We start from the raw sequence: 23207 nt of genomic DNA on the forward strand, positions 1-23207 counted from the left end.
AAAAGATGAACTTTATCAGCAATTGGCAAACAACATAATTTTTTGAACCACGTTGAGTGACAAAAATGGGAATTTTTGAAAATTTTGCCAAAAACGAGACGTCTTGGCAATTTTGACGTTGAAACTGGACTTTTTTTGACCATCGTTGCAAAAACAAGGTACCTATTTTTGACAATTTTGGTTAAAACAACTTTAGCAGAAACGATACTTTCTGATCATTTTGGCATAAGCAGAACTTTTCTGACCATTGTTGTGCTTAACGTTTTTTTCTATTGTTTGAAAAATTCCGTTTCAACTACATACCTAAATTTCATTTATTTCATTTCATTTAGATTTTCAATTCTGCTTCTGCTAAAGTTATCAAAGACTTGATTTTTGCCAAAAATTATCTAAAATTCCTGCTTTTTGTTAAAAAATTGCCAAAAATTGTTGATTTTCTGGTGAAAAATTCCAATAAGTATTTTCGAAAAATTTGTGAACTGCAGGTATTGAAAAAATAGAGCTTTTTCAACAAAAAATGCTGGTCAGAACTTTTAAAAATTGGCATTTTTTTCTCATCTCGTTTTCCAACAAGAAAGAAGTTTAACAAATTGTGTATCATTTTCGTCCCTTCCCGTTCCTATTCTTTAATTTCTTCAATGATCATTCATAAATTTTACGCATGTGTGAGATTTTTTGAATTTTTTTTACCGAACTATTACTTGAGTCCGTTGGTAGGTGCACCACTTATTGTTGTCCAAATGGCAATCGTGCAAACCACTTTTTTTCGTTTAATAATGCATAAATATTTTCTTAATTATTTTTCCTTTTTGAATTTCGATCCAAGTTATAGAAGCTCTTGTGATTTCTTAAAGCATTAAGTTCCCATTTTGAAAATAAAAATTGAATGGCAAAGGGTCTTCGCCTTACCTTTACATTTTTAGTGATGATGGCTTTCAATTTTTGTATTCAGTTTGGAAAGCCAAGCTTTCAGCTCGAAAGTTCAATTTTTAGCTTTTAAAATTTTTATTACAGATCTTGAATCCCCAAAATACGTATTCAACGGAACTCAATTGATGGTTATCCCCTCCCCTCAACTCTTGATAATTACTTTATTAGATCATCGAAGGAACAGTTTTGATGGTTATTCTGTATAATCGAAGGAAATACTCATAATGACTACTTTACTAGACCACCGAAGGGAACTTTATTGATAACCAAAACAAAATTGAAAGACTTGAAACCAAAAAATCTAGTTGATTTTTCATGGAATGACCATAATTGTTACGTTGCAGACAATTTCTAATAATTTTTATTCGAGTTTTTTCTACCTTCCCAGTGTTTTTAAAGTTCAAGTTGCCTTTTTAGCTCTTTTTTTCTTCGCTTGCTATAATTTTGGATGGTGTATTGAAGCTGTAATTGAATTTGGAGGAAATCTATGCCATAAGACTTTTCAGTTACCTATTTGTAATTTCAGCTCTTTTTTTACCAAGTGCCTTTTTAATCATGTACTTGTATTTTGCTCGTACGAGGGAACCTTTACAACCTGTCAGCTTGTATTGAGCTGAAATTTGGTTCATTGAAAGAGCATGTCATCTATTAAACCTTAGAATCAAATTTTGAGCCGATTTTTCGATTTTTCGTGAATTTTTTGAAAATTGTGGAAATAGCCTGCTAGTATATTAATTTTCTAGATAAATAGTAAATATGGAGGTGAAAATCTGAAAATAAGTTTTTATACTGAAATCTACCCTCCCGCTCTCAATTGACTACCACCATATTCGAATCAAGTTAGAGCCTCCATTTCCAGCAATTTCAAATCAATCAATTTGATATCTATACACCGAAAAAAAAATTATGGATAATTTTTACTATTTCCCACAGTAACCGGATCCCATTCAAAAATATTGCGATTTTTACTATGAGATTAGTAAATTTTACTATGAGAGTAATAAATTTTACCTAATTCTATAGGTAAAATGTATTTTTTGGCTGAGTAAAAATCACTATTATTTTTGGATGGGATCCGGTTACTATACTGAAATAGTAATTTTTATTGTTTTTTTTTTCAGTGTACATCAACTTTGTCTGCTCAAAATTTGATTTTAGGATCTGGGTGTCCAGCGAGCCAAATTTAAGCTTAATTAGAGTTGATTACGGGTTGAAAAAGCTCCCTTGTTTCTGTATTCATATTTGAGCTGTTGAAAGAGACTAGAATCAGCTGGCCAGAAAGACAATTTTTTTTTTTGATGGACATACTCGGATTTGGCATTAAGGTAACGCTATCTAGTACATTCATTTTTGATTTTATAAACATTTTTCGATACTCATCGCAAGAAACTGTATTTGAGCTCAAATCCCAGGAGTGAGAATAATATTGTCCAAAGCTACATGAATTATTTCTCAAAACCAACCAATCTGATCATTTTTTGAACAACCTTTGCTAATGAAAAAAACGTCTTATCATAAGTCCACGATGTGCCAATACGTACGAATAAAAATAATACGGCCAATTGACGAAAATAATTGATCTATTTGCAATAATGACCAAACGTAGTACGAGTATTTCACGCTGATAACGTCGTACTAATGTTTTTCTTCCATATTTTCCGAATATTTGTATTTATACCGGTGATTGGTTGATACGATACGCGAGTAGCGAGTACTCGTAAATACGAGTATGAAGAAGACGCATAAAAATGTGCATTCGCGTAAATACCCAAACATATTCGTACGTATCTAGTATATCGTTTACTGACACCAATAGATACACACGCTGCAATCAAAATAAACATACGTAGGATGTGTCTGAATCGTTACGAAAGTTCGAACTGGTTTTATTTTCGTATTTTGGAGTATGCCTATTTTGCATTTAGAGTTGATTTTCAGGATGTGCGAGATGACGAAATCTACTTTTTGTTCCTGTAACTTCCAGCAATCTCTCATGATATACGATTGTCTGGAATTCATGAAATTCTTTCTTCTCAAGTTCTTATATTTGTGAATTTAAATTGGTAGGTATTCAGCACGTATAGCACAAATATGTGGATATTTTTATCTGTCAGCTGTTTTTTCTTGGTTAAAATTTTTTTTTTAGATAAAAATCCATACAAAATACAAATAGGTGCTTTATGTTTTTGGATTTCCAAATACGTAGTATACAAGTTTTTTGACCTAGTTTTGAAAAATATCTAATTTTTACAAATCGTTTGAAAAAGAAAATAGGCACAATGTTCCTATACCAATAATTTAGGTGAATATTTGGTAACTCGAAGAATTTTTTTTCAATTTTTTTCCTCGTATTTTGTACAGAAATCAGCACGTGAGAGAAGTGAGGGGATAGTTGAAACTTTTTTGATGCTACCTGATGGGTCTCTGCAAATGTCCAATGTCCATGCTAGGTCTGATGAAAAAAAAATAATCGAAATCCGAAATCAGTGACTGAAAAAGGTTCTCTTATTAGATAGATGTGCACATCTCATCGTTCTTAGAAGCTCTTTTTTGTCGAGTCCATACTTTACAATTTTCTTCCTTTGTCGCGGAACAAAACTATCGCGAAAATACAGACTAGACTTAGAACTTAGGAATGTGATACAATTGCTGGGTAAGCTGAATTATTTTCTTATCGTTGGCGTATACATTTATGTAGTATGTGGTATGTGTCGTGGTACTTTATGGTTAATGAGGCAAATAATATTTCCATCAACGGCATGGATTTCATTATTTGATTGGTCGCGAGTTGCCGTCTGTATCGCTCTATAGGTCTGTGGAATTGTTGATGTATGCGTTTCTTATCTCTTTCTTCAACGGAAATGAATGGCGAGGTGAGGCGCCATAAGTGACCGGGCAACTGTGGCAAAAAAACTAAAGATTAACGCGTGAAAATGAATAACATCATGCAAATTTACGAATGTAGGTACTAGAACACAATATTATGATATGGGAATATAATATTTTGTAGGTACCTAGTACCTACTCATTTATTTGATATGTATATTTTTGTACATATTATTATTTTGTATGTAAGTAATCCAATTTCATCGTATGCTGGTTAATTTCCAGTCAGCTTCTGTATATTATGTGTTGCTACGTAGTTAAAACCGGTAATAGGTATAAGATAAAAACGTACGTTAATCGTTATATTACAAACGAATGTTGATTTGTAAACAAATTAGGTATTTTTTAACCGGTTCTGTGTAAAATGTCACAAGCGATATTCTACATTACAAATACTTATATGTACTTATCACTCTATAACAGGTAGCATTAGATATACAGTGTTTTAATCAATAATTTGATCATCTTTTTGCTGCACTTTATGATCGAATTTTAGGTATCGTAAATGCAATAATGCATACTCAAGTATTGAATATAGTAAACTAGGTAGGTACATACTTAGTTTCTTTGATCATCCGCTTGTTATATGCCTTTGATTAGCCCATCCAAAATTGAGTGCTTGGAAACAACATCATTTCTATGATAATTTTATGTTTCATCGTGAATATTTTTTTGATAAGGTGTACAGCTGAAAACTTTTCACAGGTGTTTTGATCAGATACCTAACCTAGATAATATAATTTGCAACCAAAAAAAGCAATGATTACATCTCTAAGCGTCTTAAGACTTTTATAAAGACAACTTTTTAAAAAAATACACGTTTCGCGAAACTAGTCGCTCTATTCGAACAAATCAGCAAGATTTTTTGCCAAAATCATTATTGTGGTTAAATTTGCATTTTTTTTTTTTTTTTTTTTTTTTTTTTTTTGGTTCTATTTTAGACGGTTACTGACTGAGATTCAAAGTAAGTACATATCCCCTCAGAAATCTGGCTCCAAAATGATAATGTTATGTTTAAATTACTTTCAACTTAAGTTGAAAAAATTATGATTAATTTTTAATAGTTTTGTGTTCCCAAAATAGATAGGTATTGAATGGGAATTCAAAAAAAAACATGTTTAACAATGTTTTTTTTTTTTTTTTTTTTAATTTTTAATTTGCAACACGTTGTGTAATTTTTGTAAGAATTGTATCTGTAGTGTAAAAAATCATTCATGGTCAAGATTAAAATCAATCCAAACTTTTAAATCTGTGTTAAATTGAAAGTAAAATGAAAAATTGAAAAGCCTAATCTCACGGCCCATTGCATTAAACACTATTCGTTGATTGGCTTTCTCGAAATACTACTTGCTGATTTGTTACACGTTCAATAAAAAATCAAAAACAATATCTGCGAAAAACTTTGGGCTCAGAAATAAAAAAAAAATCAAAGAAATGGTAATTTAATCTCTATTTGCAGGAAATTGATTTTAATTACGTAATAAGTTAAAATTTTCATTAGAACATTGCAATGAATTGCATGCATAATTTTATGGACCATATTGTCATATTTAATTGCTGCAGAATTACAATCTACCAATTTGTTTTAATTGAATTTTCAAACACTAACGTGATTTTCTTGTTTACTTCAAATACTCATGTATCTTGTAAAGTGAAAATGAAATAAAATTTGGATTATTGAAAAAAAGAGTAAAAATTGAGGTAATTTGATCCATGTGGATTCAAATGTGGCGATGGAAAAAATTACAAGTAAAATAGTCATTTTTAAGGTAAAGAATTCTGCAGAAAATATACGCTGTTTTAATCATTTAAAAAGGTTCGGCCTCTCAAAAAGTGCTGAAAATTGGCATAATGATGGGTGGGAAGGGGGGTAGATTGAAAATATTTGTAAAAAAGATGAAAGTTATTTTCAACTCATAATTGATGGTGTGAGGATCATTTTTGGGGGAGGGGTAGGGAGGTGACGGGGAGGTGTTTGTAATTACACGATTATTACACCCAACCGTGTGAGGATTGATATCAAGTTAGTTAAATTGTGTTTTTTTTTATTAGGATAATTCAGTTTTTTCAAAATTTTTGAGGGAGGAGTGAGAAATTTCAATAATTTGAGTGTTAGGGTATTTTCCCTCTCTTACAGAACCAAATCAGTAAAAATTCTGGATTTGAGGTTAACCCTTTAACCCATGAGAGAAGTTCAACCAATTAATTTCAAGAATTTTCATGAGAGAAGTTGGACTCATACCATCAGATTATAAAACTTATTTGAAAAAAAAATTGAATTTGAGTGATCACTCATTTTCTTCAAAACATTATAAATTTATTTCCGAAATCAAATTTACAAATTCAGATTGAAACAAAAAGCCAAGTTCATAGTAATTTGCTGTGAATTTTTAAAAGCTAAAATTTTTTTTTGATAGTTTTTCTCAATTTTTTTTTGTAAGACCAGCAAAGGCAAATATTAATGTCTCAGAACACAAAATTTCAATACATTTTTTCAACGATTTCGATTGCTCGCTATACATTTTTTTGCATCGCAACAACATTAGAATGGTCGAATCAACCGGGGGGGGGGAGAGAATTTTGATTGAATTTTATTACAAAATTTCAATTTAAAAAAGAACAGTTGTTGGTAAAGATCAGAATTTTTTTGAAATCTTTCAAGGTATAGGTAACAACATTTTTGTTTCTGAATTAAAAGAAATTCCACTCTGATTGAAATGAAAATTTGTCCAAGGAGAAAAATTTTTTAAATTAGTTTAAATTTAATTTTGGAATCTGAAGGTGAAATTGAGATTCTCTTCAATGTATGAATTTTAAAAAGTTACCATTAAGAAAAAAATCATATTCCAAAAAGAAATCATGAAATAAGATTGTAAATTTAAATTCATTGGCACATATATTTTCCATACGAGTCCACGAGTCTTCTAAAAAAGAAAAATTTTTCTGTTGAAAAATTCTAATGCTGCATGGAAACATCATCAGTTTTATAATATTCAACCGAATTTCCTAAAATTCCAAAATTAAATTTGATCTAAATCAAAACCCCGAGTTTGGTAGATTTAACATAATCTTTTGGAGAAAATTGAGGGAAATCTTCAGTTTCCAAAATGAGTGATAATTTTAATTCATTTTTTCTTCAGATACCTATCACAACACAATCTAATTGTTCATCCAGCTCCTTTCTTGTAAATTCTTGAAAATTGGTTGAACTTCTCCATAGGGTTTAAAGAGTTGAAATACGATCTAGAGAAACCGTTTTTCTACATTTTTCATATTAATTCTAGCACTCCTTGGACCTTCCTCAAATTTAGAGCTTTTAAAAACAGAAATCCACTTTCTAAAAATTTTTGGTGGTTTGATGTTTGAAAATTTGAATTTTTTGGACTTTCACTTTTGCTTTGCTTCATCGTTTCATTTCATCATTATTGTGCACAAATAATCAGAATTATTCAGATGAATTGTGAAACGATTGTTCGGACTTCATTCAGTAAAACTTTTGGAATACAATTAAACAGATAAAAGAAGAAAACTCGATAGAAGATTGTAGTGGGAGGGAGAAGAGGAAAACAAAAAACGATGACTTTATAATTGACGATTTTACTGATGATTAGTATTTCTCTCTCTATCTTTTTTTTGGTCGTGTCCACTGTCCAATGATACTCGTATTTCATTTGATTACATTGTTAGGGCGGCAATCCTTTTAGAATTCCAAACTGCGAAATAATTGCTGTCAAAAAAGTAAACAACATCGGTTTGAACTGGTGATATGGTTTGTTCCGTGACCGTAGCCGCCGGTAATGAATGCGTGGCCACTGGCCGGTGACCTGTAGGAAATAGTAAATTTTCAAAAGTCATATTTATCGTTACTAATATGATCGTTGTCAAGGTTCCCTCACATACTGCAGCGTCTGTAAATTCTAGTTTTTTTATATAAGAATTTGTCGCGTCTCGTTTCGGTATAGTACTCGTATAAATAACCAAACTTTCGCCTCATTCGTAAGTGTGAAAATTTCTCCTCGTTCTTAGCGCCATCGCCATCGCCATCGCCCCCGCACTTCTTTAGAGGTTCGAGAAGGACAAGAAGAAAGCAGTCAACTGGGGGCGAATTTGTGGCTAAATGTTGAAATTTATGTCGGTGTAGAAGGTCGAGTTGAAACCCTGTGTGCGAGTCTGCTGTGTTGTGTTTCTCTCTTCGTCATCTTCTTGTTTTCGATATACAGTAAGAATTAATTAATTTGACATGGCCTTTTGCGACGACGATGTCGTCGTATATTGGTTCGGGGTCGGTAACGCGCGTCTGAAAAGAACGTTTTTTTTTCCTCTCGAATAATTGCCTTAACGAATGTTTATTCTTTCGTTTACAAAGAAAAACAATTAAATCAATTTAGGGAAGAAATTATCGTCGAGCTTCAATTATTGCGACTTCGCTCTATTTTTGTGCGTGTAATTATATTACGTACGAATACGAAAAAAAAGGGGGCGAGTTTGAAGACCGACGAGTGTTTTTTGGTCGTGTGAATTAAATCTGTGTATGGTGATGGATTTGAGCTTTCAAGGTGTGTATGTATATGAAAGGGGGGGGAGTGGAGAGTTATAGAAATTGATCAAAAATGAACGATGAAGAAATTGAAGGTGTTGAAAAATTCTGTGCTCTTGTACTGCAAGATATTTCAAAAAAATGGGCGTATAACCTCGATTGAACTCGATGTAGAGTTTTGGTAAAATTAATGCGCGTTTTTATCAATATAGGATGCATTTCTTGATTTTTTTTTCTCGTATCTCCATAACGATAGGCGAACACGATGCTCGATTATTATACAAAATACGGAGATGATTTTATCAAAAAGTTGAATTTCATTTCAAGAAGTACGAGTAGTACATATGACGCCATACAAACGTAATAAGTATAGCTTATCGAAAGATAAAATAAAAACAACGGAGGCTGGGTCGATGCCAATGTAAAATACTAAAACTTGCCCGTTCATAGATTCATGCGCTTTTTAAAGGTTGAATTGATAAAAATCGTATCTATTGAAAGAGCAAGTTCTGTGACCGAGTACAGGTCGATTCTATAATAATCAGATACAGAAGAAACCTCGTGTAGAAAATCACTAAAAATTCATTCCGAGTGTTTTTTGATGATTATGTTGTACTTTAATTACTTTGCAAGTTGCACTTTGTACTGATGGTTGTATGATGTAATGTCAGTTGTTGAACAATTTTTCTGTGCCTCTTTTTTTTTTTTTTTTTTTTCAATGAAATAGGGTCAAGTGATGATACGATTTTGGGACTGAAGTAAAAATTATTCCAGCTTGTGGAACAGGAATCAAAGTTTTTCTAGAAAAATTGACCTAGTGTGAATGATTATTTCTGATTGGGTTGTAAATAAACAAAATTTACTGATAAAGTATATGAGACTGTATGAAGATAGGATTGGTAGTCGCTGGTCAGCCAGTGTTAGTGAATATGTGTACCTAATGATTATTGATAAGCTGTCTGAAAACTTTGAACAGAGCTTTTATTCATTACATTGGCATGTTTAGGATGTGCAATCTCAACTTATCATTCTGAACTTATTGGAATTGCGATTCGATTCGATTAACAATATTTTAGATTATGGAAGATGATAGAATAAATGAGTCTAATCCAGCAGGAAAGGAAACGCCCAATAGAAGAAATATTGAGTTGTTTTGTTCCATTTTCTCAATTTTGTTTTTTTTTAGATAAGTTCCAAAAATTTTTAATTATTATCATAAATGGCCCTTGGTAGTGTTTAGCAATCTTGTAAGTGTGAAAACATTCGGTTAAAAATTGTAAAAAATGTCAATTTGGCCTCTTTTTGAAGGGTTAAGCGATCTGGAAATTTTGTCACAGTAGTTTTGGACGATATGGACCTCGTGCTTCCATAAAATACTTATCGTCATATTTTTTAAATGTTTGACACAAAAATTTAATATCTAGCTCAGCTGTAAATACAAGTAGGTGGATGTTTTTTTTTCATAAAATGAAAGATTTAAAAATCTATTTGAATTAAAAATTTCGTAATCTGTATTATTCTTGAAATTTTGTTTGTGAAGTTTTAAAAGTGGAAAAAAGCTATTTCTTTGGAATAAGAGCTAACGCGAGTAAATCGACCAACGTTGAAAAAAATAATATAATAATTTTTAATGATTTAAAAATAGCAACCTTTAAGAAGGCACATGCAAAACTGGTTCAATGATACGTATTTCAATTCGTTTACATTCTGTGACGAGTTGTCAAACGAGATTTAAACTCGAAGATAATTTTTTTCTAATATTTTTAGCATAGGTGCCTCTATCTACTCTGTACTTTACGAGTAAAAAGACCTCTTCACTCTTCAGTGTGGGGATACCGGGATAGGTTTTAAAATGTTTCAGTATCAAACATGCTGTAAGGCAAAAGTCCTTTTCAAGTAAGAAAAAAATCGATAAAAAAATCAAGTTCCCTTCACAAGTTTGAAAAAATTGAATAATTGACATTTTGGATAGAAATATGCACGAAGTATTAGAAGAAAAAGTATGTTGTACAGGTCTTAGTTTTTTCGACGAAGATTTTTCTTTTGCGAGGGGGGCGGGTGTTCGTAAAGAGGTTCAAAATGTGATGGATAATTTTTTGGGCAAAGAAAAAAACGAAACCTTTATTCAGGGGAAAAACATGATTTTTGTTTTGGGTAATTTTTTCAAAAAACTATTCTGCAGGTTTATTTTTTGTTTAATTTTGAACAATCCAGTGGATATTTCAATAAACAGGATTCGAAAAATTCGAACTTTATCCCAATTTTTCTAAGAATTGTCTTGAAAATGTAAGTACATCGTTTCAGTAGAGTGAAAAAAGAAGATAACCTCAAATAATTGAAATCTTCCAAAATTGGTGCCTTCATTTATTGTACCAACTTTCCCGCATTAAATAATTTTTAAAAAATGGTTGAACGGTTTTGAAATTATTGTATCAAAAGTTCAAAAAAAATGTTTTCAAAAAAATTTCACTTTCATTATTTTTTTTACAATTTTTTTAGTTTTTTTTTGGTCACGAAATTTTTTCTTTATTTTCTTAAATTTTATGTAGATTTTTTTGTAGGTACTTTAAGTATGTTTCTTAAAAAAAAAAAAAAAAAAAAAAAAAAAAAAAAAAAAAAAAAAAACGATTTCTCTATCTGTGTAACTTAATTACATATGAGCTAAACCCTTTAGAAAAATCGGTTTTCAAGCTTTTGAATAAAAAAATGTACTCATAAAATAAAATATTTCATTTCATCTATTCTGTATTTCCTGTAATAATATGAGCTAGGTAATCACTTTGACCTCCTCTTCTATCCCCCTTCATATAATTTTTTGATGAATTTATTGATTTCGAAATTTTCAAATTCACTGCTATCCTAGTAACATTGACGAATTTTTTTGATCAATTTTACCCGCAATAATTCCATTATTTCCAGTCAATTTACGGCTTCCGTAAAATTTGAAAATTTTGGTGAAACTGTGTAAGTTGATTTGAGCTGATGAAAATCAACTTCCCTTATATTTTCGAGGTGCCTGATTTGAAAATCTATCGATCCAGCTGATTTCAGCAGAACATTGGTGGAATCTTTTTTTTTTTTTTTTTGAAAAACATAGTAAAAATATTCAAATTCTCAATTTCTGAATCCAGCTATTTGTTCCTTTTTTATTTGTTTTCCTTCTCTCAATTCTCACTAGTTGAATCCATTCAAAAAAATCACTCATCTGGAGGTCTGACTGAAATGTGCAGAAACTGTAAATTTTTGATTTGAATGCTTCGAAAAAAGGTTTAAAACAAATTTTCAGTTTGCAGTTACATAAATATTTTCATGTGTTCAGTAGAATCTCAGAACCTTTTAGAAAAAATCAAAACCTCACTGAAGGCTCCAGAAGAACTGGATCCGAATGATTCGTTGACGAAAAAACAAATCTTCATCGTACATATTTAAATTCAGTTTCATTAGTTTTAGAAAAACGAAAAACCTTATCGTGAGAATGTTTGTCGTGCGTATTTTTTCTCATCAGTTCAGGAACAAAACAAAGAGCTTTGTTGCTGCATTACTTGCCTATTTAATACATATCTTATTAATACGTCATAACTGTCACGAAAAAACGTACCTACCTTTTCACTTAGTTCATCGAATTGTGTATTAGTAAATTTTTTTTTCAAAGACGCATAAAACAATTGTAGGTCGTCTGTACTAATTACATAGGTACTTATTTACTCTGTAAAGAATGTCAAAATAACATTATCGGTACCTAAGTGTAACGAAATATTACTTTTCCTTCCTCCTCCTGCCTCCAAAGAAACTACGTTTGCCAATTTTTCAAATTCTTCGGTTTCTATATTGTACATAAGGCTAACGATTGATTGGATTATCAAAAGATGAAAAATTTTCCTCCTTTTGCATCCAAAAAAAAGGCGCCCATTTTTCAAATTATTCACAACCTATATCAATCCATTCAGTCCTCGGAAAATGAAAAATGTAACAAACTATACAGCTTGTTTACTCATTTAGAAAATGAAAAATCATCACATTTGATTTAAAAATAGTTCAGCGAAATTTCTAACGATTATATTTAATACGTTTGTTGGCTGCTTGTATTGTTTATTTTTGAAAATGCGGTTTATTTACATGTGGAGAAAAATTCATCGCCTCCGTTTGGTTGTTGATTTGAAGGAACCGGTTTGGAGGTATGTGCCGAAAGCGTGTGTACCTAAGTATTTTTGCTATGCAGAGTAGTAGTGTAAATTTTAATTAATTTCGCTGTGTTTTGCTCTTTCGCGGTTCTATATACGATATTTTGTTAAATATTACCGTGTCCTTGTCCGAGTACACTATACTCTGCGCTTCGGTCTTGCTGTTTGGGTATATCGATGTGTGCAAGTATGAGTTTGAAAAATACAATGAATGAAATTCTTCTACAGTCGACAGATCGTACTCTGCAACAGGTACACTTATACCAAAGACGTTCTATAAATATAGAAAAAAGAAATAAAACGACAGTAGCTCGCATAAAAATATATCTTAGAAGCTGGAATGCTGCGCTGAAATTTCCTCCTGTCTTGTAATATTTCCAAATCCAGTTGTACGAGTACCTACAGTTTTTTAAAAAAACGACCAGACGAGATATGGATATGTGTGGTTGGCTTGTTTTTTTTTTCGAATGTAAATCGACAACGAGAAGGTGTGTGGGTTAAAGTGGACATTTTTTCGGATTACGTTACAACAACGTGTGCGAAAAAAAATAGAGAAAATTTTCTCCTCTGCTTGTTTATGTATGCAGAGTACTCTTGGTAAATGACGCAGAAGGTGTGTACGAGAAGAAGATATAATTGAAGACGATTGTAGTAGGATTAGAATAATGTGTACGCATCGCACACCTCCTAGAAGCGGTGCCAAGATGTGTACGAATGTGTTGTATTTTTTCTACGAGATGTTCATTTGGCTGTGATGCAATTTTTTTCAAAGCTGTGCCAAATTTTGGGCTATCGGTTCATCACGTCTCGTCCTATCGTTTACGCATCGTGCTGAGAGTAAAAGTTATCACGATGGTGTAGAGTGTGGCTATGGGCGAAGGATTTTGACTCTCGTAAAATGACTGAGAGAGTATCATAAGCATAAGCGCCACCCTGCGAGTAAAGAGGCCTATCTGTTCTTGGAATAATACAAAAAGGGAGAAGAAAATAAATCAGATACGTTAATCCACGTTGAAATGATATTTACACTGATTTGAAGCGCGGAGAAGTTATATTTACATTATTTTAACGTATATTTGTAAAATATTGTAGCGGTATGACTACATGAAGACGAAATTTATCTCATAGTCGAGATATTTTCAATGTCAGCTTAGCCAAACAACGCTATATGCATGCTAGGTTTCTGGTTCACTCTCATAGTGGTACATCTATCTACATACATAATTTGCAAGCACCGATGAAGGCGACGCGACGGGACACCACGTCGACGAACGCGGTTATAAAGTTGAAGTTGAAGGTTTGTGAATTTGCAACGATCGTCGGCCCTCCCATGATTGCTAAAAATAAACTGGCGTGTTTATGTTTTCAAAACATGTGATGTTTTGAAACTGAATTTTCTACGTGTTGAGAGGGATGATGAAAAGGGTCATGTCTGGGGTGATGGATACTATGTACCATCAGATGACGGGAATCTAACGGTGGGAAAGGGATTTTATCCCATGATTTGAAATTCAGCTCGGTGTGTTGAAATACATCATGGTTGTGGCGATGATGTTAATGATTTTCGTGAACTTTTTTTTCATCCAGGGGAAATGGAGGAAGAGGATAAGGAAACAACTAAATACATACTTAGTTCTGTAAATTATTTCTCCTAGATTGAGGGATGGAGAAAATCATAGATTTTATAAATTAGTTTTGAAGAACTCAAAATGTAAAAACTTGTGCTAAATGAGCGATTTATACTGAAAGGGATGGTATTTGTACTGCTAGTTGTGTCTTTCAAGTCTGTTCAGGAAATGAGCCTCCATAGATAGACTTTCAATTAAGCTACCAAAACCTAAATTTGATTGTTAGAAAGAGGAGACATTTTTATGTATTTTAAAACCAAATTCAGCAAAAAATTTCAATACTTTTACTCATATCACTCGCGAATTCACAGGAAAATTTCATTTTAGGGGGAAAGGGGGTCATTATTGAAGGGATTTGGAGGGGGATATCATGAAATGAAGGTCATATTCGACTTCAGCACCCTTAAATTAGAAGTGGGCAACGTTGAAATTTTATCAAAAGGGGCCCCTCGCAGTGTGATGGAGGGTGGAGGGGTGTATTATTATTTTTTTCATTATATACATTTCTTAGAAGTAATATGCAAAATAACGACCTTTGAAAGTACATATGTTTTTTTTAAATGAAATATTTAAGTATTTAGTGTTGATGGAGATTTGTCAAAAATGACATTTTTCAAAGCGCCGTACCTCCCCTTTACGAACCCCTTCGAAAAAAGTTGAAATAACAAAAATGTGTATTTTTAATCCTCCATAACTTTTATGAAACCACTTTTTTGACTTTTACCCTCTTTTGGGAGGTTGTGGGTGCTGTGGATGAGATCCAATCAAAAATATGATGTCATATTCGTGTTCAGCGTCACCAAAAACATACAATTCGATATATATCACATGCCCCAGATTTTTTTTTGAAAGATGCTCTTTGGGGGGAGGGGTGATCTCCCTCCATTGAAAGACCCCCATCTCGAAAATTGAATATTTCGAAAAAGCATCAAAAGGTACATCTATGGACATTTTTTCAGAATTTTAAATGATAGCATGCACTTACAGCGCCATTTTGAAATTTGAACATTCAATTTGAAAGTGCAACTTTCAACTTTTTAATAGGTATTTCAAAATACTTGAAAAGTTCAAAATGCAATTCCCTTTCAAACTGTGAAAGCAGTTTTGATTGAAGTATCATAGCTTTGGAGGTAAGTATGCGCTGCTGAAGTTGAGTACCTCGAGACAATGTGAAAATAATTGAAGGACCCTCCACCCCCTGAGGGGGCTGGTACCAAACTGATTGCGGGTTTCTTACTTGTTGGGTGGGTAGACATTATAAAAAAAATTGAGTGAAATCGAATGACATGGCTTATTTCAAAATCGTATTTTTTTTTGATCAAATTGACATTACGACAGTAGTTTATTTAAAAAAATAATAAAATTTGACGGAATTGGGGTAAAAATCTGATGATACTGTTTTTTTGACATCCCAAATTTACATGAGTATATACGTAGTTTCAAGCCACTCTGGAGATGGTGGTGCAATTTTTGAATTTCGCACCAGTTTTTGAAACTTTTCATTCAAAAGATTAAGAATTGAGTATAAACTGGACTTCAGTGAATTAAATTCTTCCAGCTTTTTACGTTGATGTGTTTGTGGGTTCAAAAGTGAATTTTTTACCAATTCTGTAAATTCTAGACGGAAATAAAACGACATTTCATAAGATGTTTTTTTTGGGGGGGGGACAATCCTAATTAGACCATTTTGAAGCCTCCAGCAAGTATTCAATTTTCTCCAGCATAATTTCAAATTTTTCTGGAAGTGCTAAAAATTAGTTTTGGCGCCTATAACATCAGTTGGTGCTTATTGGGTACTCTTTCGATCGTTTTAGAATTCATTTTGAAGTCTCCAGCGTGATTTCAATTTTTTCAAGAAATTTTAAATTATTGTTCTGTAGACTTCAAAATGTTTCAAAAATGCTAGAATTTCTGAAGTGAAGTGAAAATTTGCTGCAGGCTTCGAATTTGCTAAAAATTGACACTTTTGAAGTGAGGGAGGGAGATAAAATTATGGTCTATCTTTGTTCATTTTGTAAAAAAAAAATACGAACAATTTCAAAAAAAATTTAATTTTTCAGATTTTCAAGAATTCAAAAATGGAAATTTTGATTTTGAGGGTTCCAGGACATATTACTCAAATAATCACTGAAGTAAATTTTTAGATTTGTACAGACAGAAATGGAATTTTGAAAATTTTTGCCATTATCGCCAAAGATGGTCAATCAGGTTTTGCAAGCACTGAATTTCATTTGAAACCTTTTTAGGAAAATTTCGTTATGAGGTCATAGATGAAAACTAATATGCTCGTGAGGCTCCAGAATCCTTTGGAATCAGTACAAATTTATTTAGGATGTCGAAAATGGGCTATAAATCTTTTGGAACCAAAATAATCGCTGGAAAAATTTGTGATTTGAATCGTTAGTTAATGTTGAAAATTTTTTCCAACTGCAAATTAAAAATTAAAGCAATAGACAGGGGCAAAATTGTGACTGTCTTGAAAAAATTTCAAAATTTTTCTATTATTTATTTTTTTTTTTTCAATTTCACGTTAAATTATTATTTGTGTGACTGTGAAATGATGATAAAATTTGCAACTTGGTAGTTAGTATGCGTTTAAGTTGATGTGTATTGTAATATACGTATTAGTGCACTACCTATACAGTTGAGAATGTACTACATTACACATGAGGTACTTTTTCAAAATACCTACCCAATATCGAGCACATTATAAACGAGTTTATAATACCTATACCTACGAATAAATGACGTCAAAACAGAATAATTTGTGTATTTAACGATTTCACCTTATCGATTTTCATATTGATAATAATTATCTCGAGTAAGTTATTTGTTCAAAAAAATGATACTCGAAGCGGTTTTACTTTTTTTCTTCTCTAAAGCCTTCTAGTTGCAGATAAACCACTATGGTACTTGAAACAATATGTAGATTACGAGGATTTATCGATAGTATTTTATTGTATTTTTGAGCACACAATGAGTTATATTATTAGAAAATTTTTTATGAAGAAAAGGGGAAAATTTTTTCAAAAGCTTCTATCGAAATTTTTGGCCACCCTACACGTATTTGAAATGTAGATATCGTCGTAAGCGTGTCACTATGTCAGCGTTCGACGATTGATCATCAGTTCATCACGATTATTATTCTTACGCGTTGCTTTGATATCTATCTGATTGAAATTTTTTTGGGGATTCGATAATTTTGTAAGTTTTATGTAATTCATTCATTATTAATTTTTTTTCTCGAAATTGTTCGGTTCGTTTAAAATATTTAAATACGTTTAATTATAAATAATATAATCGCGTTATCTGTTTCTTATTATTTTTTTTTTCTTGTATTATCTCTTTTAAAATTATACTACTTCCTATTAATAATATATTCTGAGGTCAATGTATTCATTTTTATAGTTATAATTATATTTTATGCCGATAGTTCGCAAAATTTGCTCCATTACAGGTTGTCTCAAAATTTTTCATGAAGTTTTTCAGTGCAATGGGGTTGATAATTCGTGTAATTTTCAAATTCATCGTATACTGTAATATTAGAAAATATACCTACATATTATGTAATTTTATTGTGTATTTTAAATCTAAACATTTTTTTTCGTTTTTATTTTTGCAGACAAAAGTTAACATCTCCAAAATGGAATCGATTCAAAGGCGTTCGATTAAAGTGGAAAGAGAAGATACGCTTGAACAATGTGATATGGAGATGCTGGCATATGCAATGTGAGTATATTCTCATCTGTACTACTGTGTAGCAATTGTAGCATCTGTCTGAATATTTGGCTAGATTATTTTTACGTAGGTATCTGAAAAATTATTATCATATGTGGAGGTGATTAAATACATAGGTCCAACTGGGAAAGATTGGAAAAATTGATCGATAATTTGATAAAAATATAATGTACCTACTACCTACGTACTTAGGTAATATGTCTGTAGGTCTAGGTATAATATCTGAGAAAATCGCGATTAGAAAATCAGTTCGGTTATTGAGATGAGCTAGTTTGATTTGATACAATTAGCATGGTCTGTTTTTCTCCATCATTAGTACGAATTACGTGTACTAAAAAATGTTTCGTGTAATTAATACGCGAATTGAATATAGATTATCGTTTCTCAAGGCGGAACCCCCTATGATGAGATAGGCTTGTGAAAAACAACTTTATCAGCATTCAGCGTCGCGCCAAAACGTGCTAAATTTTTATGAAAATATCTTAATTTTTTTTTAGCGATGAATGGTTGATTTGAATTTAAATATAATTATACTGTTCTATAAATGTCGTACGTACTTTGTACGAATTTGAAAAAAATAAAGGCAAATGATGACCTCAAAACGTGTACATTTGCGGGGTCGTTTGATGATGTGTAGAAATAGGAGGATTTACTTATATTTTATCAAATTACCGTGTTTCATTATTGCATAATTAGTCCATCCATATTTGATATAAATTATGTATAATCGAGTTAATTAAACTCGACGGATTTTATTTTTCTAAAATCATGAAGTTGGTATTATCGCGACTTTTGGTTAAATTAACCGTTTGATAGAATGATCGAATTGCATGGAAATGTGTGCTATTTATGGAAAGGGTCGTATTTTTTTTACAACTTATACACGATTGTGTATTTGCTCAGATTATGAATTTGATGAGGGTAGATAAAATTTCGAAGATATCGTTTTTTGATTAAAATTTCAAAAGATTGTAAGAGTTCTGAGAAGCTTTGATTAGCTCACGTGTTGGTAGATATTACATTTATAGGTATTTCAGGAGGATCTGATTAGGGTTTAGCGTGTGTCGTATTGTGCCTTACGTGTAAGGAATAGTCTAGAAATCCGAGAAGAAAATTAAGACGAAATCGAAGAATAGGAAAGAAGTTCGAATTGAGGCGGCGATTCAAAGAAAATTGTCAGATTGATGGAATGGTCTGGTTCTACGATTTTCAAGTTCTTTTTCTGTAAAAAAAAATTGAGATTTTTGAATTCGAGTATTTCTACATTAACATTATAGGTAATTCCGAAAATTGATGGTGTTTGTGAATACTTTTTTTTATTTTTTTGATAAGTGATTTCTTGATGTTTTGTTATCGATTTCATACATATGTTTCAGAAAACATTGAACAGATACTTAGAACTGAAAAAATAACAAATTTCGTGATAGAGTCATTCCACGTCAATTAGACCAAGAAGTGGTAGGGGGGTTCGGCGATTTTTTTGAAATTTTTCCTGTGGAAAGACCTTCCGAAGGGATGACCAATGTCGCAAATCGCAGCCCTCTAGCCCATTTTTAAAGGCAGCCAGGAGGTGTCAAAGTTTTCAGTGAACCTAAAATATCATCCATTTCAGCAGTGGATTACTCGATAACCGCGATACTTACCTAATATGGAACATTTTCCCATTGTTAGGGGTTTTGAAAGGTTTTTTGGTGATATCATAAAAATCAGTTGCCACTTTTTTTTTGTACAAAAAAATTAGCTCAAAAAGTTTCGAAACGTAGTTTTCATATCGGTCCGACTCTCAGAAATTCTGAAAAAAATATATTATGGATAACTTTTCAAGTTGAATAACATATTAAAAAATTGGGATGGTAGGTACCATGTTGCAAAATTGATTTAAAAAAATTTAAAGTTTGCGAAAAAGTGCGATTTTTTTATTTAAAACGTGAAAAAAAAGTTTTGATAGGTGAAGTTGACCCATTTGACCCCTATTTTTACGTATCTGTTAAGAAAGTTGGAAAGCCCCTTTCACTCAATAAACTCCTCACAAAAAAATCAAAATTCGAAAAAATTCAATTTCAAACATCAAAAAAAGTTTAAATTTATTCTGTTGTCTTATTTTGACCTCTTTCTGGCGTATTTCATGAAATAGTTGATAAAAATTACACTCACAACAAAAAAATAAAAATTCGTTCATTTTTTGAATCTTTTCGAACCGTACCACTTCTTGGTGCAATTGACGTAGAATGGCCCGCTTTAGAGAAGAAACCTGTTGAAAAACATTTAAGAGATGATTTTCTGGAAAATTTTCTCTCCTCAATTTGTATTATTATTTCAAAATATTTTGGTACTTTTTTTTTTTTTAGTTGTAGTTTCAGCAAAAATTTCATCTTGAATCTTATTAAAATCCTGCTTTCCTGTTCCTGATTTTATTGAACACTTTGTTGAATGGTTATTAGATTGTAAATAGCCGTGCAAAATTCTGGAGATCGCAACATCTTTTTAAAAAAGCGTTGATGCTACTGGCTGATTGTAAATTCAGTCGAAAAGTCGACAAACTGCACCTCCTTCGTGCTCGTCAATAAATGAAATAGGTAATTCGATTTTTTGGGAGAGGAGAGGAGAGGAGAGGAGAGTTCGTAATAAATTTGTTTAATTTTCGATTTTGGATTTCAGCATCAAACCTTGTCAAATTCCACTTCTTTAAGTATTGTTGTATTCATCAAAAAAAAAAGGAAGCTTTGTATTGTATTTTGAATGTTGATTATGAAATTGTCCCATGACCAATGCAATTATAAAAAAATGATCTGAGATATGTACGACCTTATTTTTTCGCTCATTAAATGTTGCGACATCCTAGAAAAATCCTCTTCGTCGTCCCTGTACCTATTTTCTTTTCTTTTAGAATTGGAATAAAAATCTTTGAATAGAAAAATATAATTCTGTTAAAAAAAGGTGTAAAAAATGTACCTATTTTAGAATACTTGATACTTGTTAAAAATCCAAGAGAAAAATTGATGGTCAAGTTCTGAGGTCGTGATTCATTTTCAAACGCTTGAATATCTATGAGTTTATGGATTAAGGAATAGCACGATTCTTGAGTGGGACAATTTTTGAAAGGCGTGTTTTCAAGGTACTTAATACTTATCTGCCCAAAAATTATAATAAGTGTCTTTCAGATTCAATTTTTCCAAAACTGTTTATAACCAATTTTAATAGAAATTGAAGCAGTGAAGATTAGAAGTTGGAAGGGGCAGATGGGATGATGATTTTTTTGTTGAAAATTGAATTTACATCGTCCGAAAGTATGATTTTAAATTGGGTAGAAATCGCGATCTTTTTTTATGAAAAATTGATTTTCTAAACGATTAAAGGGCTCTACAGAAAAATTTTCGGGATAGAAATTGTTGGAAGTTCAGTTTGTTCCCAAAGTTCGACGATACTGTTTTCAGGCTTCAAAAATCTTCCATTTTACATTAAAACTGGTCTCAAACAGTTTCGAAATAATTTCAGTTTAAAATTTTTTTTATTAAATTATTGTGGGATTTCTCTGATTTATTCCATGAAATGAAAAAACCCATTTTAGATTTATCAAATTTGGAATTCTGAATTTCAGAAACCTATTTTCCTCGGTATCTACGGAAAGCTTAGTCAAACTTGAACAGATGTAGTACCCATATTTAAATTCAGTTTGGTGGCGGATTACGGAATTTTGATCGTAGGTACCTACTATGACCTTGAACTAAAAATTAATCGTTTCCTGATTTAAAGGAAAGGATAGAAGTGAGGGAGAGAGGAAATATTGAAAAAAAATCGAAGCAAAAATCGATCGAAAAAGAACCCAAAGTTTTTTTTTAAAAAGGTTGAGTATTTGTGTAAAAATCAAAATTATTTGTATTTTGGAGGGGTAGAGGGGAAGAAGAAACCCATTCTCGGGAAGGTTTTACGAAAAGATTCTCTCTGAAAGGCTTGCATTTTGAAATTTTGCTTTACGTTTGAAATCTGTTTTCGAAAAAAAAAACAAGTTCTAGCTAGACCCTTCAAGTACGAGTATTTTCCTAATTCGACGTGACTTAATAATTGTGTGGTGTAACAATTTCGATTCTACCAGATTTGTTTTCTTGCTCCAAGACCTCTTCAAATATTATAATTCATGAGGATGAAGTAGGTGCCTTTTGAAAATGATTTTTTCGTTGGACCAGAATACAAAAAATTATAAAAAAATATCTTCACACTACAAAGTACATCGCGATTCCAAATGAAATTATCGCTACTATATTAAAAATAAGCCACACCAGTGAACTGAACGATAGATATTTTCAATAAATAACCAACGCGATAAAAAAATAGTGATAGTGTAGAATTTTCTCCTTTACCGGAGGGTATCGCCTGAGAACGAGATTAGCAAAACCACCGTGCGAATGGAAAATCACATTTGTAATTTCGATAACAATTCGAGTAGCGTATACCTACTTATATGTAGGTAGAAGTAGGTACACTTACAATAAGCAGACAATATATTTGTCGAAAACACTTGGAAAATTTGTTTTTCTTGTTTTGGTATAGTCGAAGTTTTGTCAAACTAAATGAGGAAATACCAGTGAAAAAAGTAGTTACAGCGAGTTGATTTTTCATGCATGGTTTTTGAGCTATAAAGGCTAAAATTCTTCGAATCGAAATGTTCTCAGGTAAATAATACTTATTAGAAAAATTTGGGTGTGAAGAGGAAATTTCATGATTTGTGGATTACTTCAAATGGGACTGTCAGTTGATAAAAGAATATGAGTAATTAAAAGTGAAGAAATTGTGAAAAACAATAACATAAGTGAAAAAGCAGCACTTACTACTAGTATATTATTATTATCTCAAGCAGAGATAAATTTTATCGAGATTATAATTTTATGGCATCGTCTGCGATGTGTCGAGTTCTGTAATCATCACGTGTGATAATTTCTTTACTTTTGTCAAAGTACAAGTTACTGTCAGTCTTACTCGCTGTGTTAGCTCGAGAGGAGTATGTAATGTATGATGAAGCGATATTTTCTCATCAAATAATATCAACATTTAATTCTCTTTTACCTACAAATGGATTTATTATGAGATCGTGGAGAGTTTTCAATTTTTCATGTTGTCAATTTATTCGATTTCGAAACTGGACGACTTCATACTTAAATCGACCTAACGAAATTTGCCATGTTTTTTCGATTTCTTCGAGGCATTGGAAATTGAGCATGAAAATTTGAACGTATCATCTTCACATCTCAATTTAATACTAGATTTTTGCGATAAATTAATCTGGAAAACCATACCAGAAGAAAGACAGGT

At 31.7% G+C, this 23207-nt stretch overlaps 1 protein-coding gene across 2 annotated transcripts in view; it reads left to right on the top strand.

The window, feature by feature from the left end:
* Mondo (mondo) overlaps positions 1–23207 on the top strand; it is a 53879-nt gene that overhangs the window by 3397 nt on the left and 27275 nt on the right. For both annotated transcript variants that reach the window (XM_065358241.1, XM_065358240.1), the window contains exon 2: positions 17785–17891. In XM_065358241.1, coding sequence (XP_065214313.1) covers positions 17785–17891 — 107 coding nt within the window. The remainder of the gene's footprint in view (positions 1–17784; positions 17892–23207) is intronic.

This window comes from Planococcus citri, chromosome 3 (assembly GCF_950023065.1).
Source record: "Planococcus citri chromosome 3, ihPlaCitr1.1, whole genome shotgun sequence".
Classification (NCBI taxonomy): Eukaryota; Metazoa; Arthropoda; class Insecta; order Hemiptera; family Pseudococcidae; genus Planococcus; species Planococcus citri.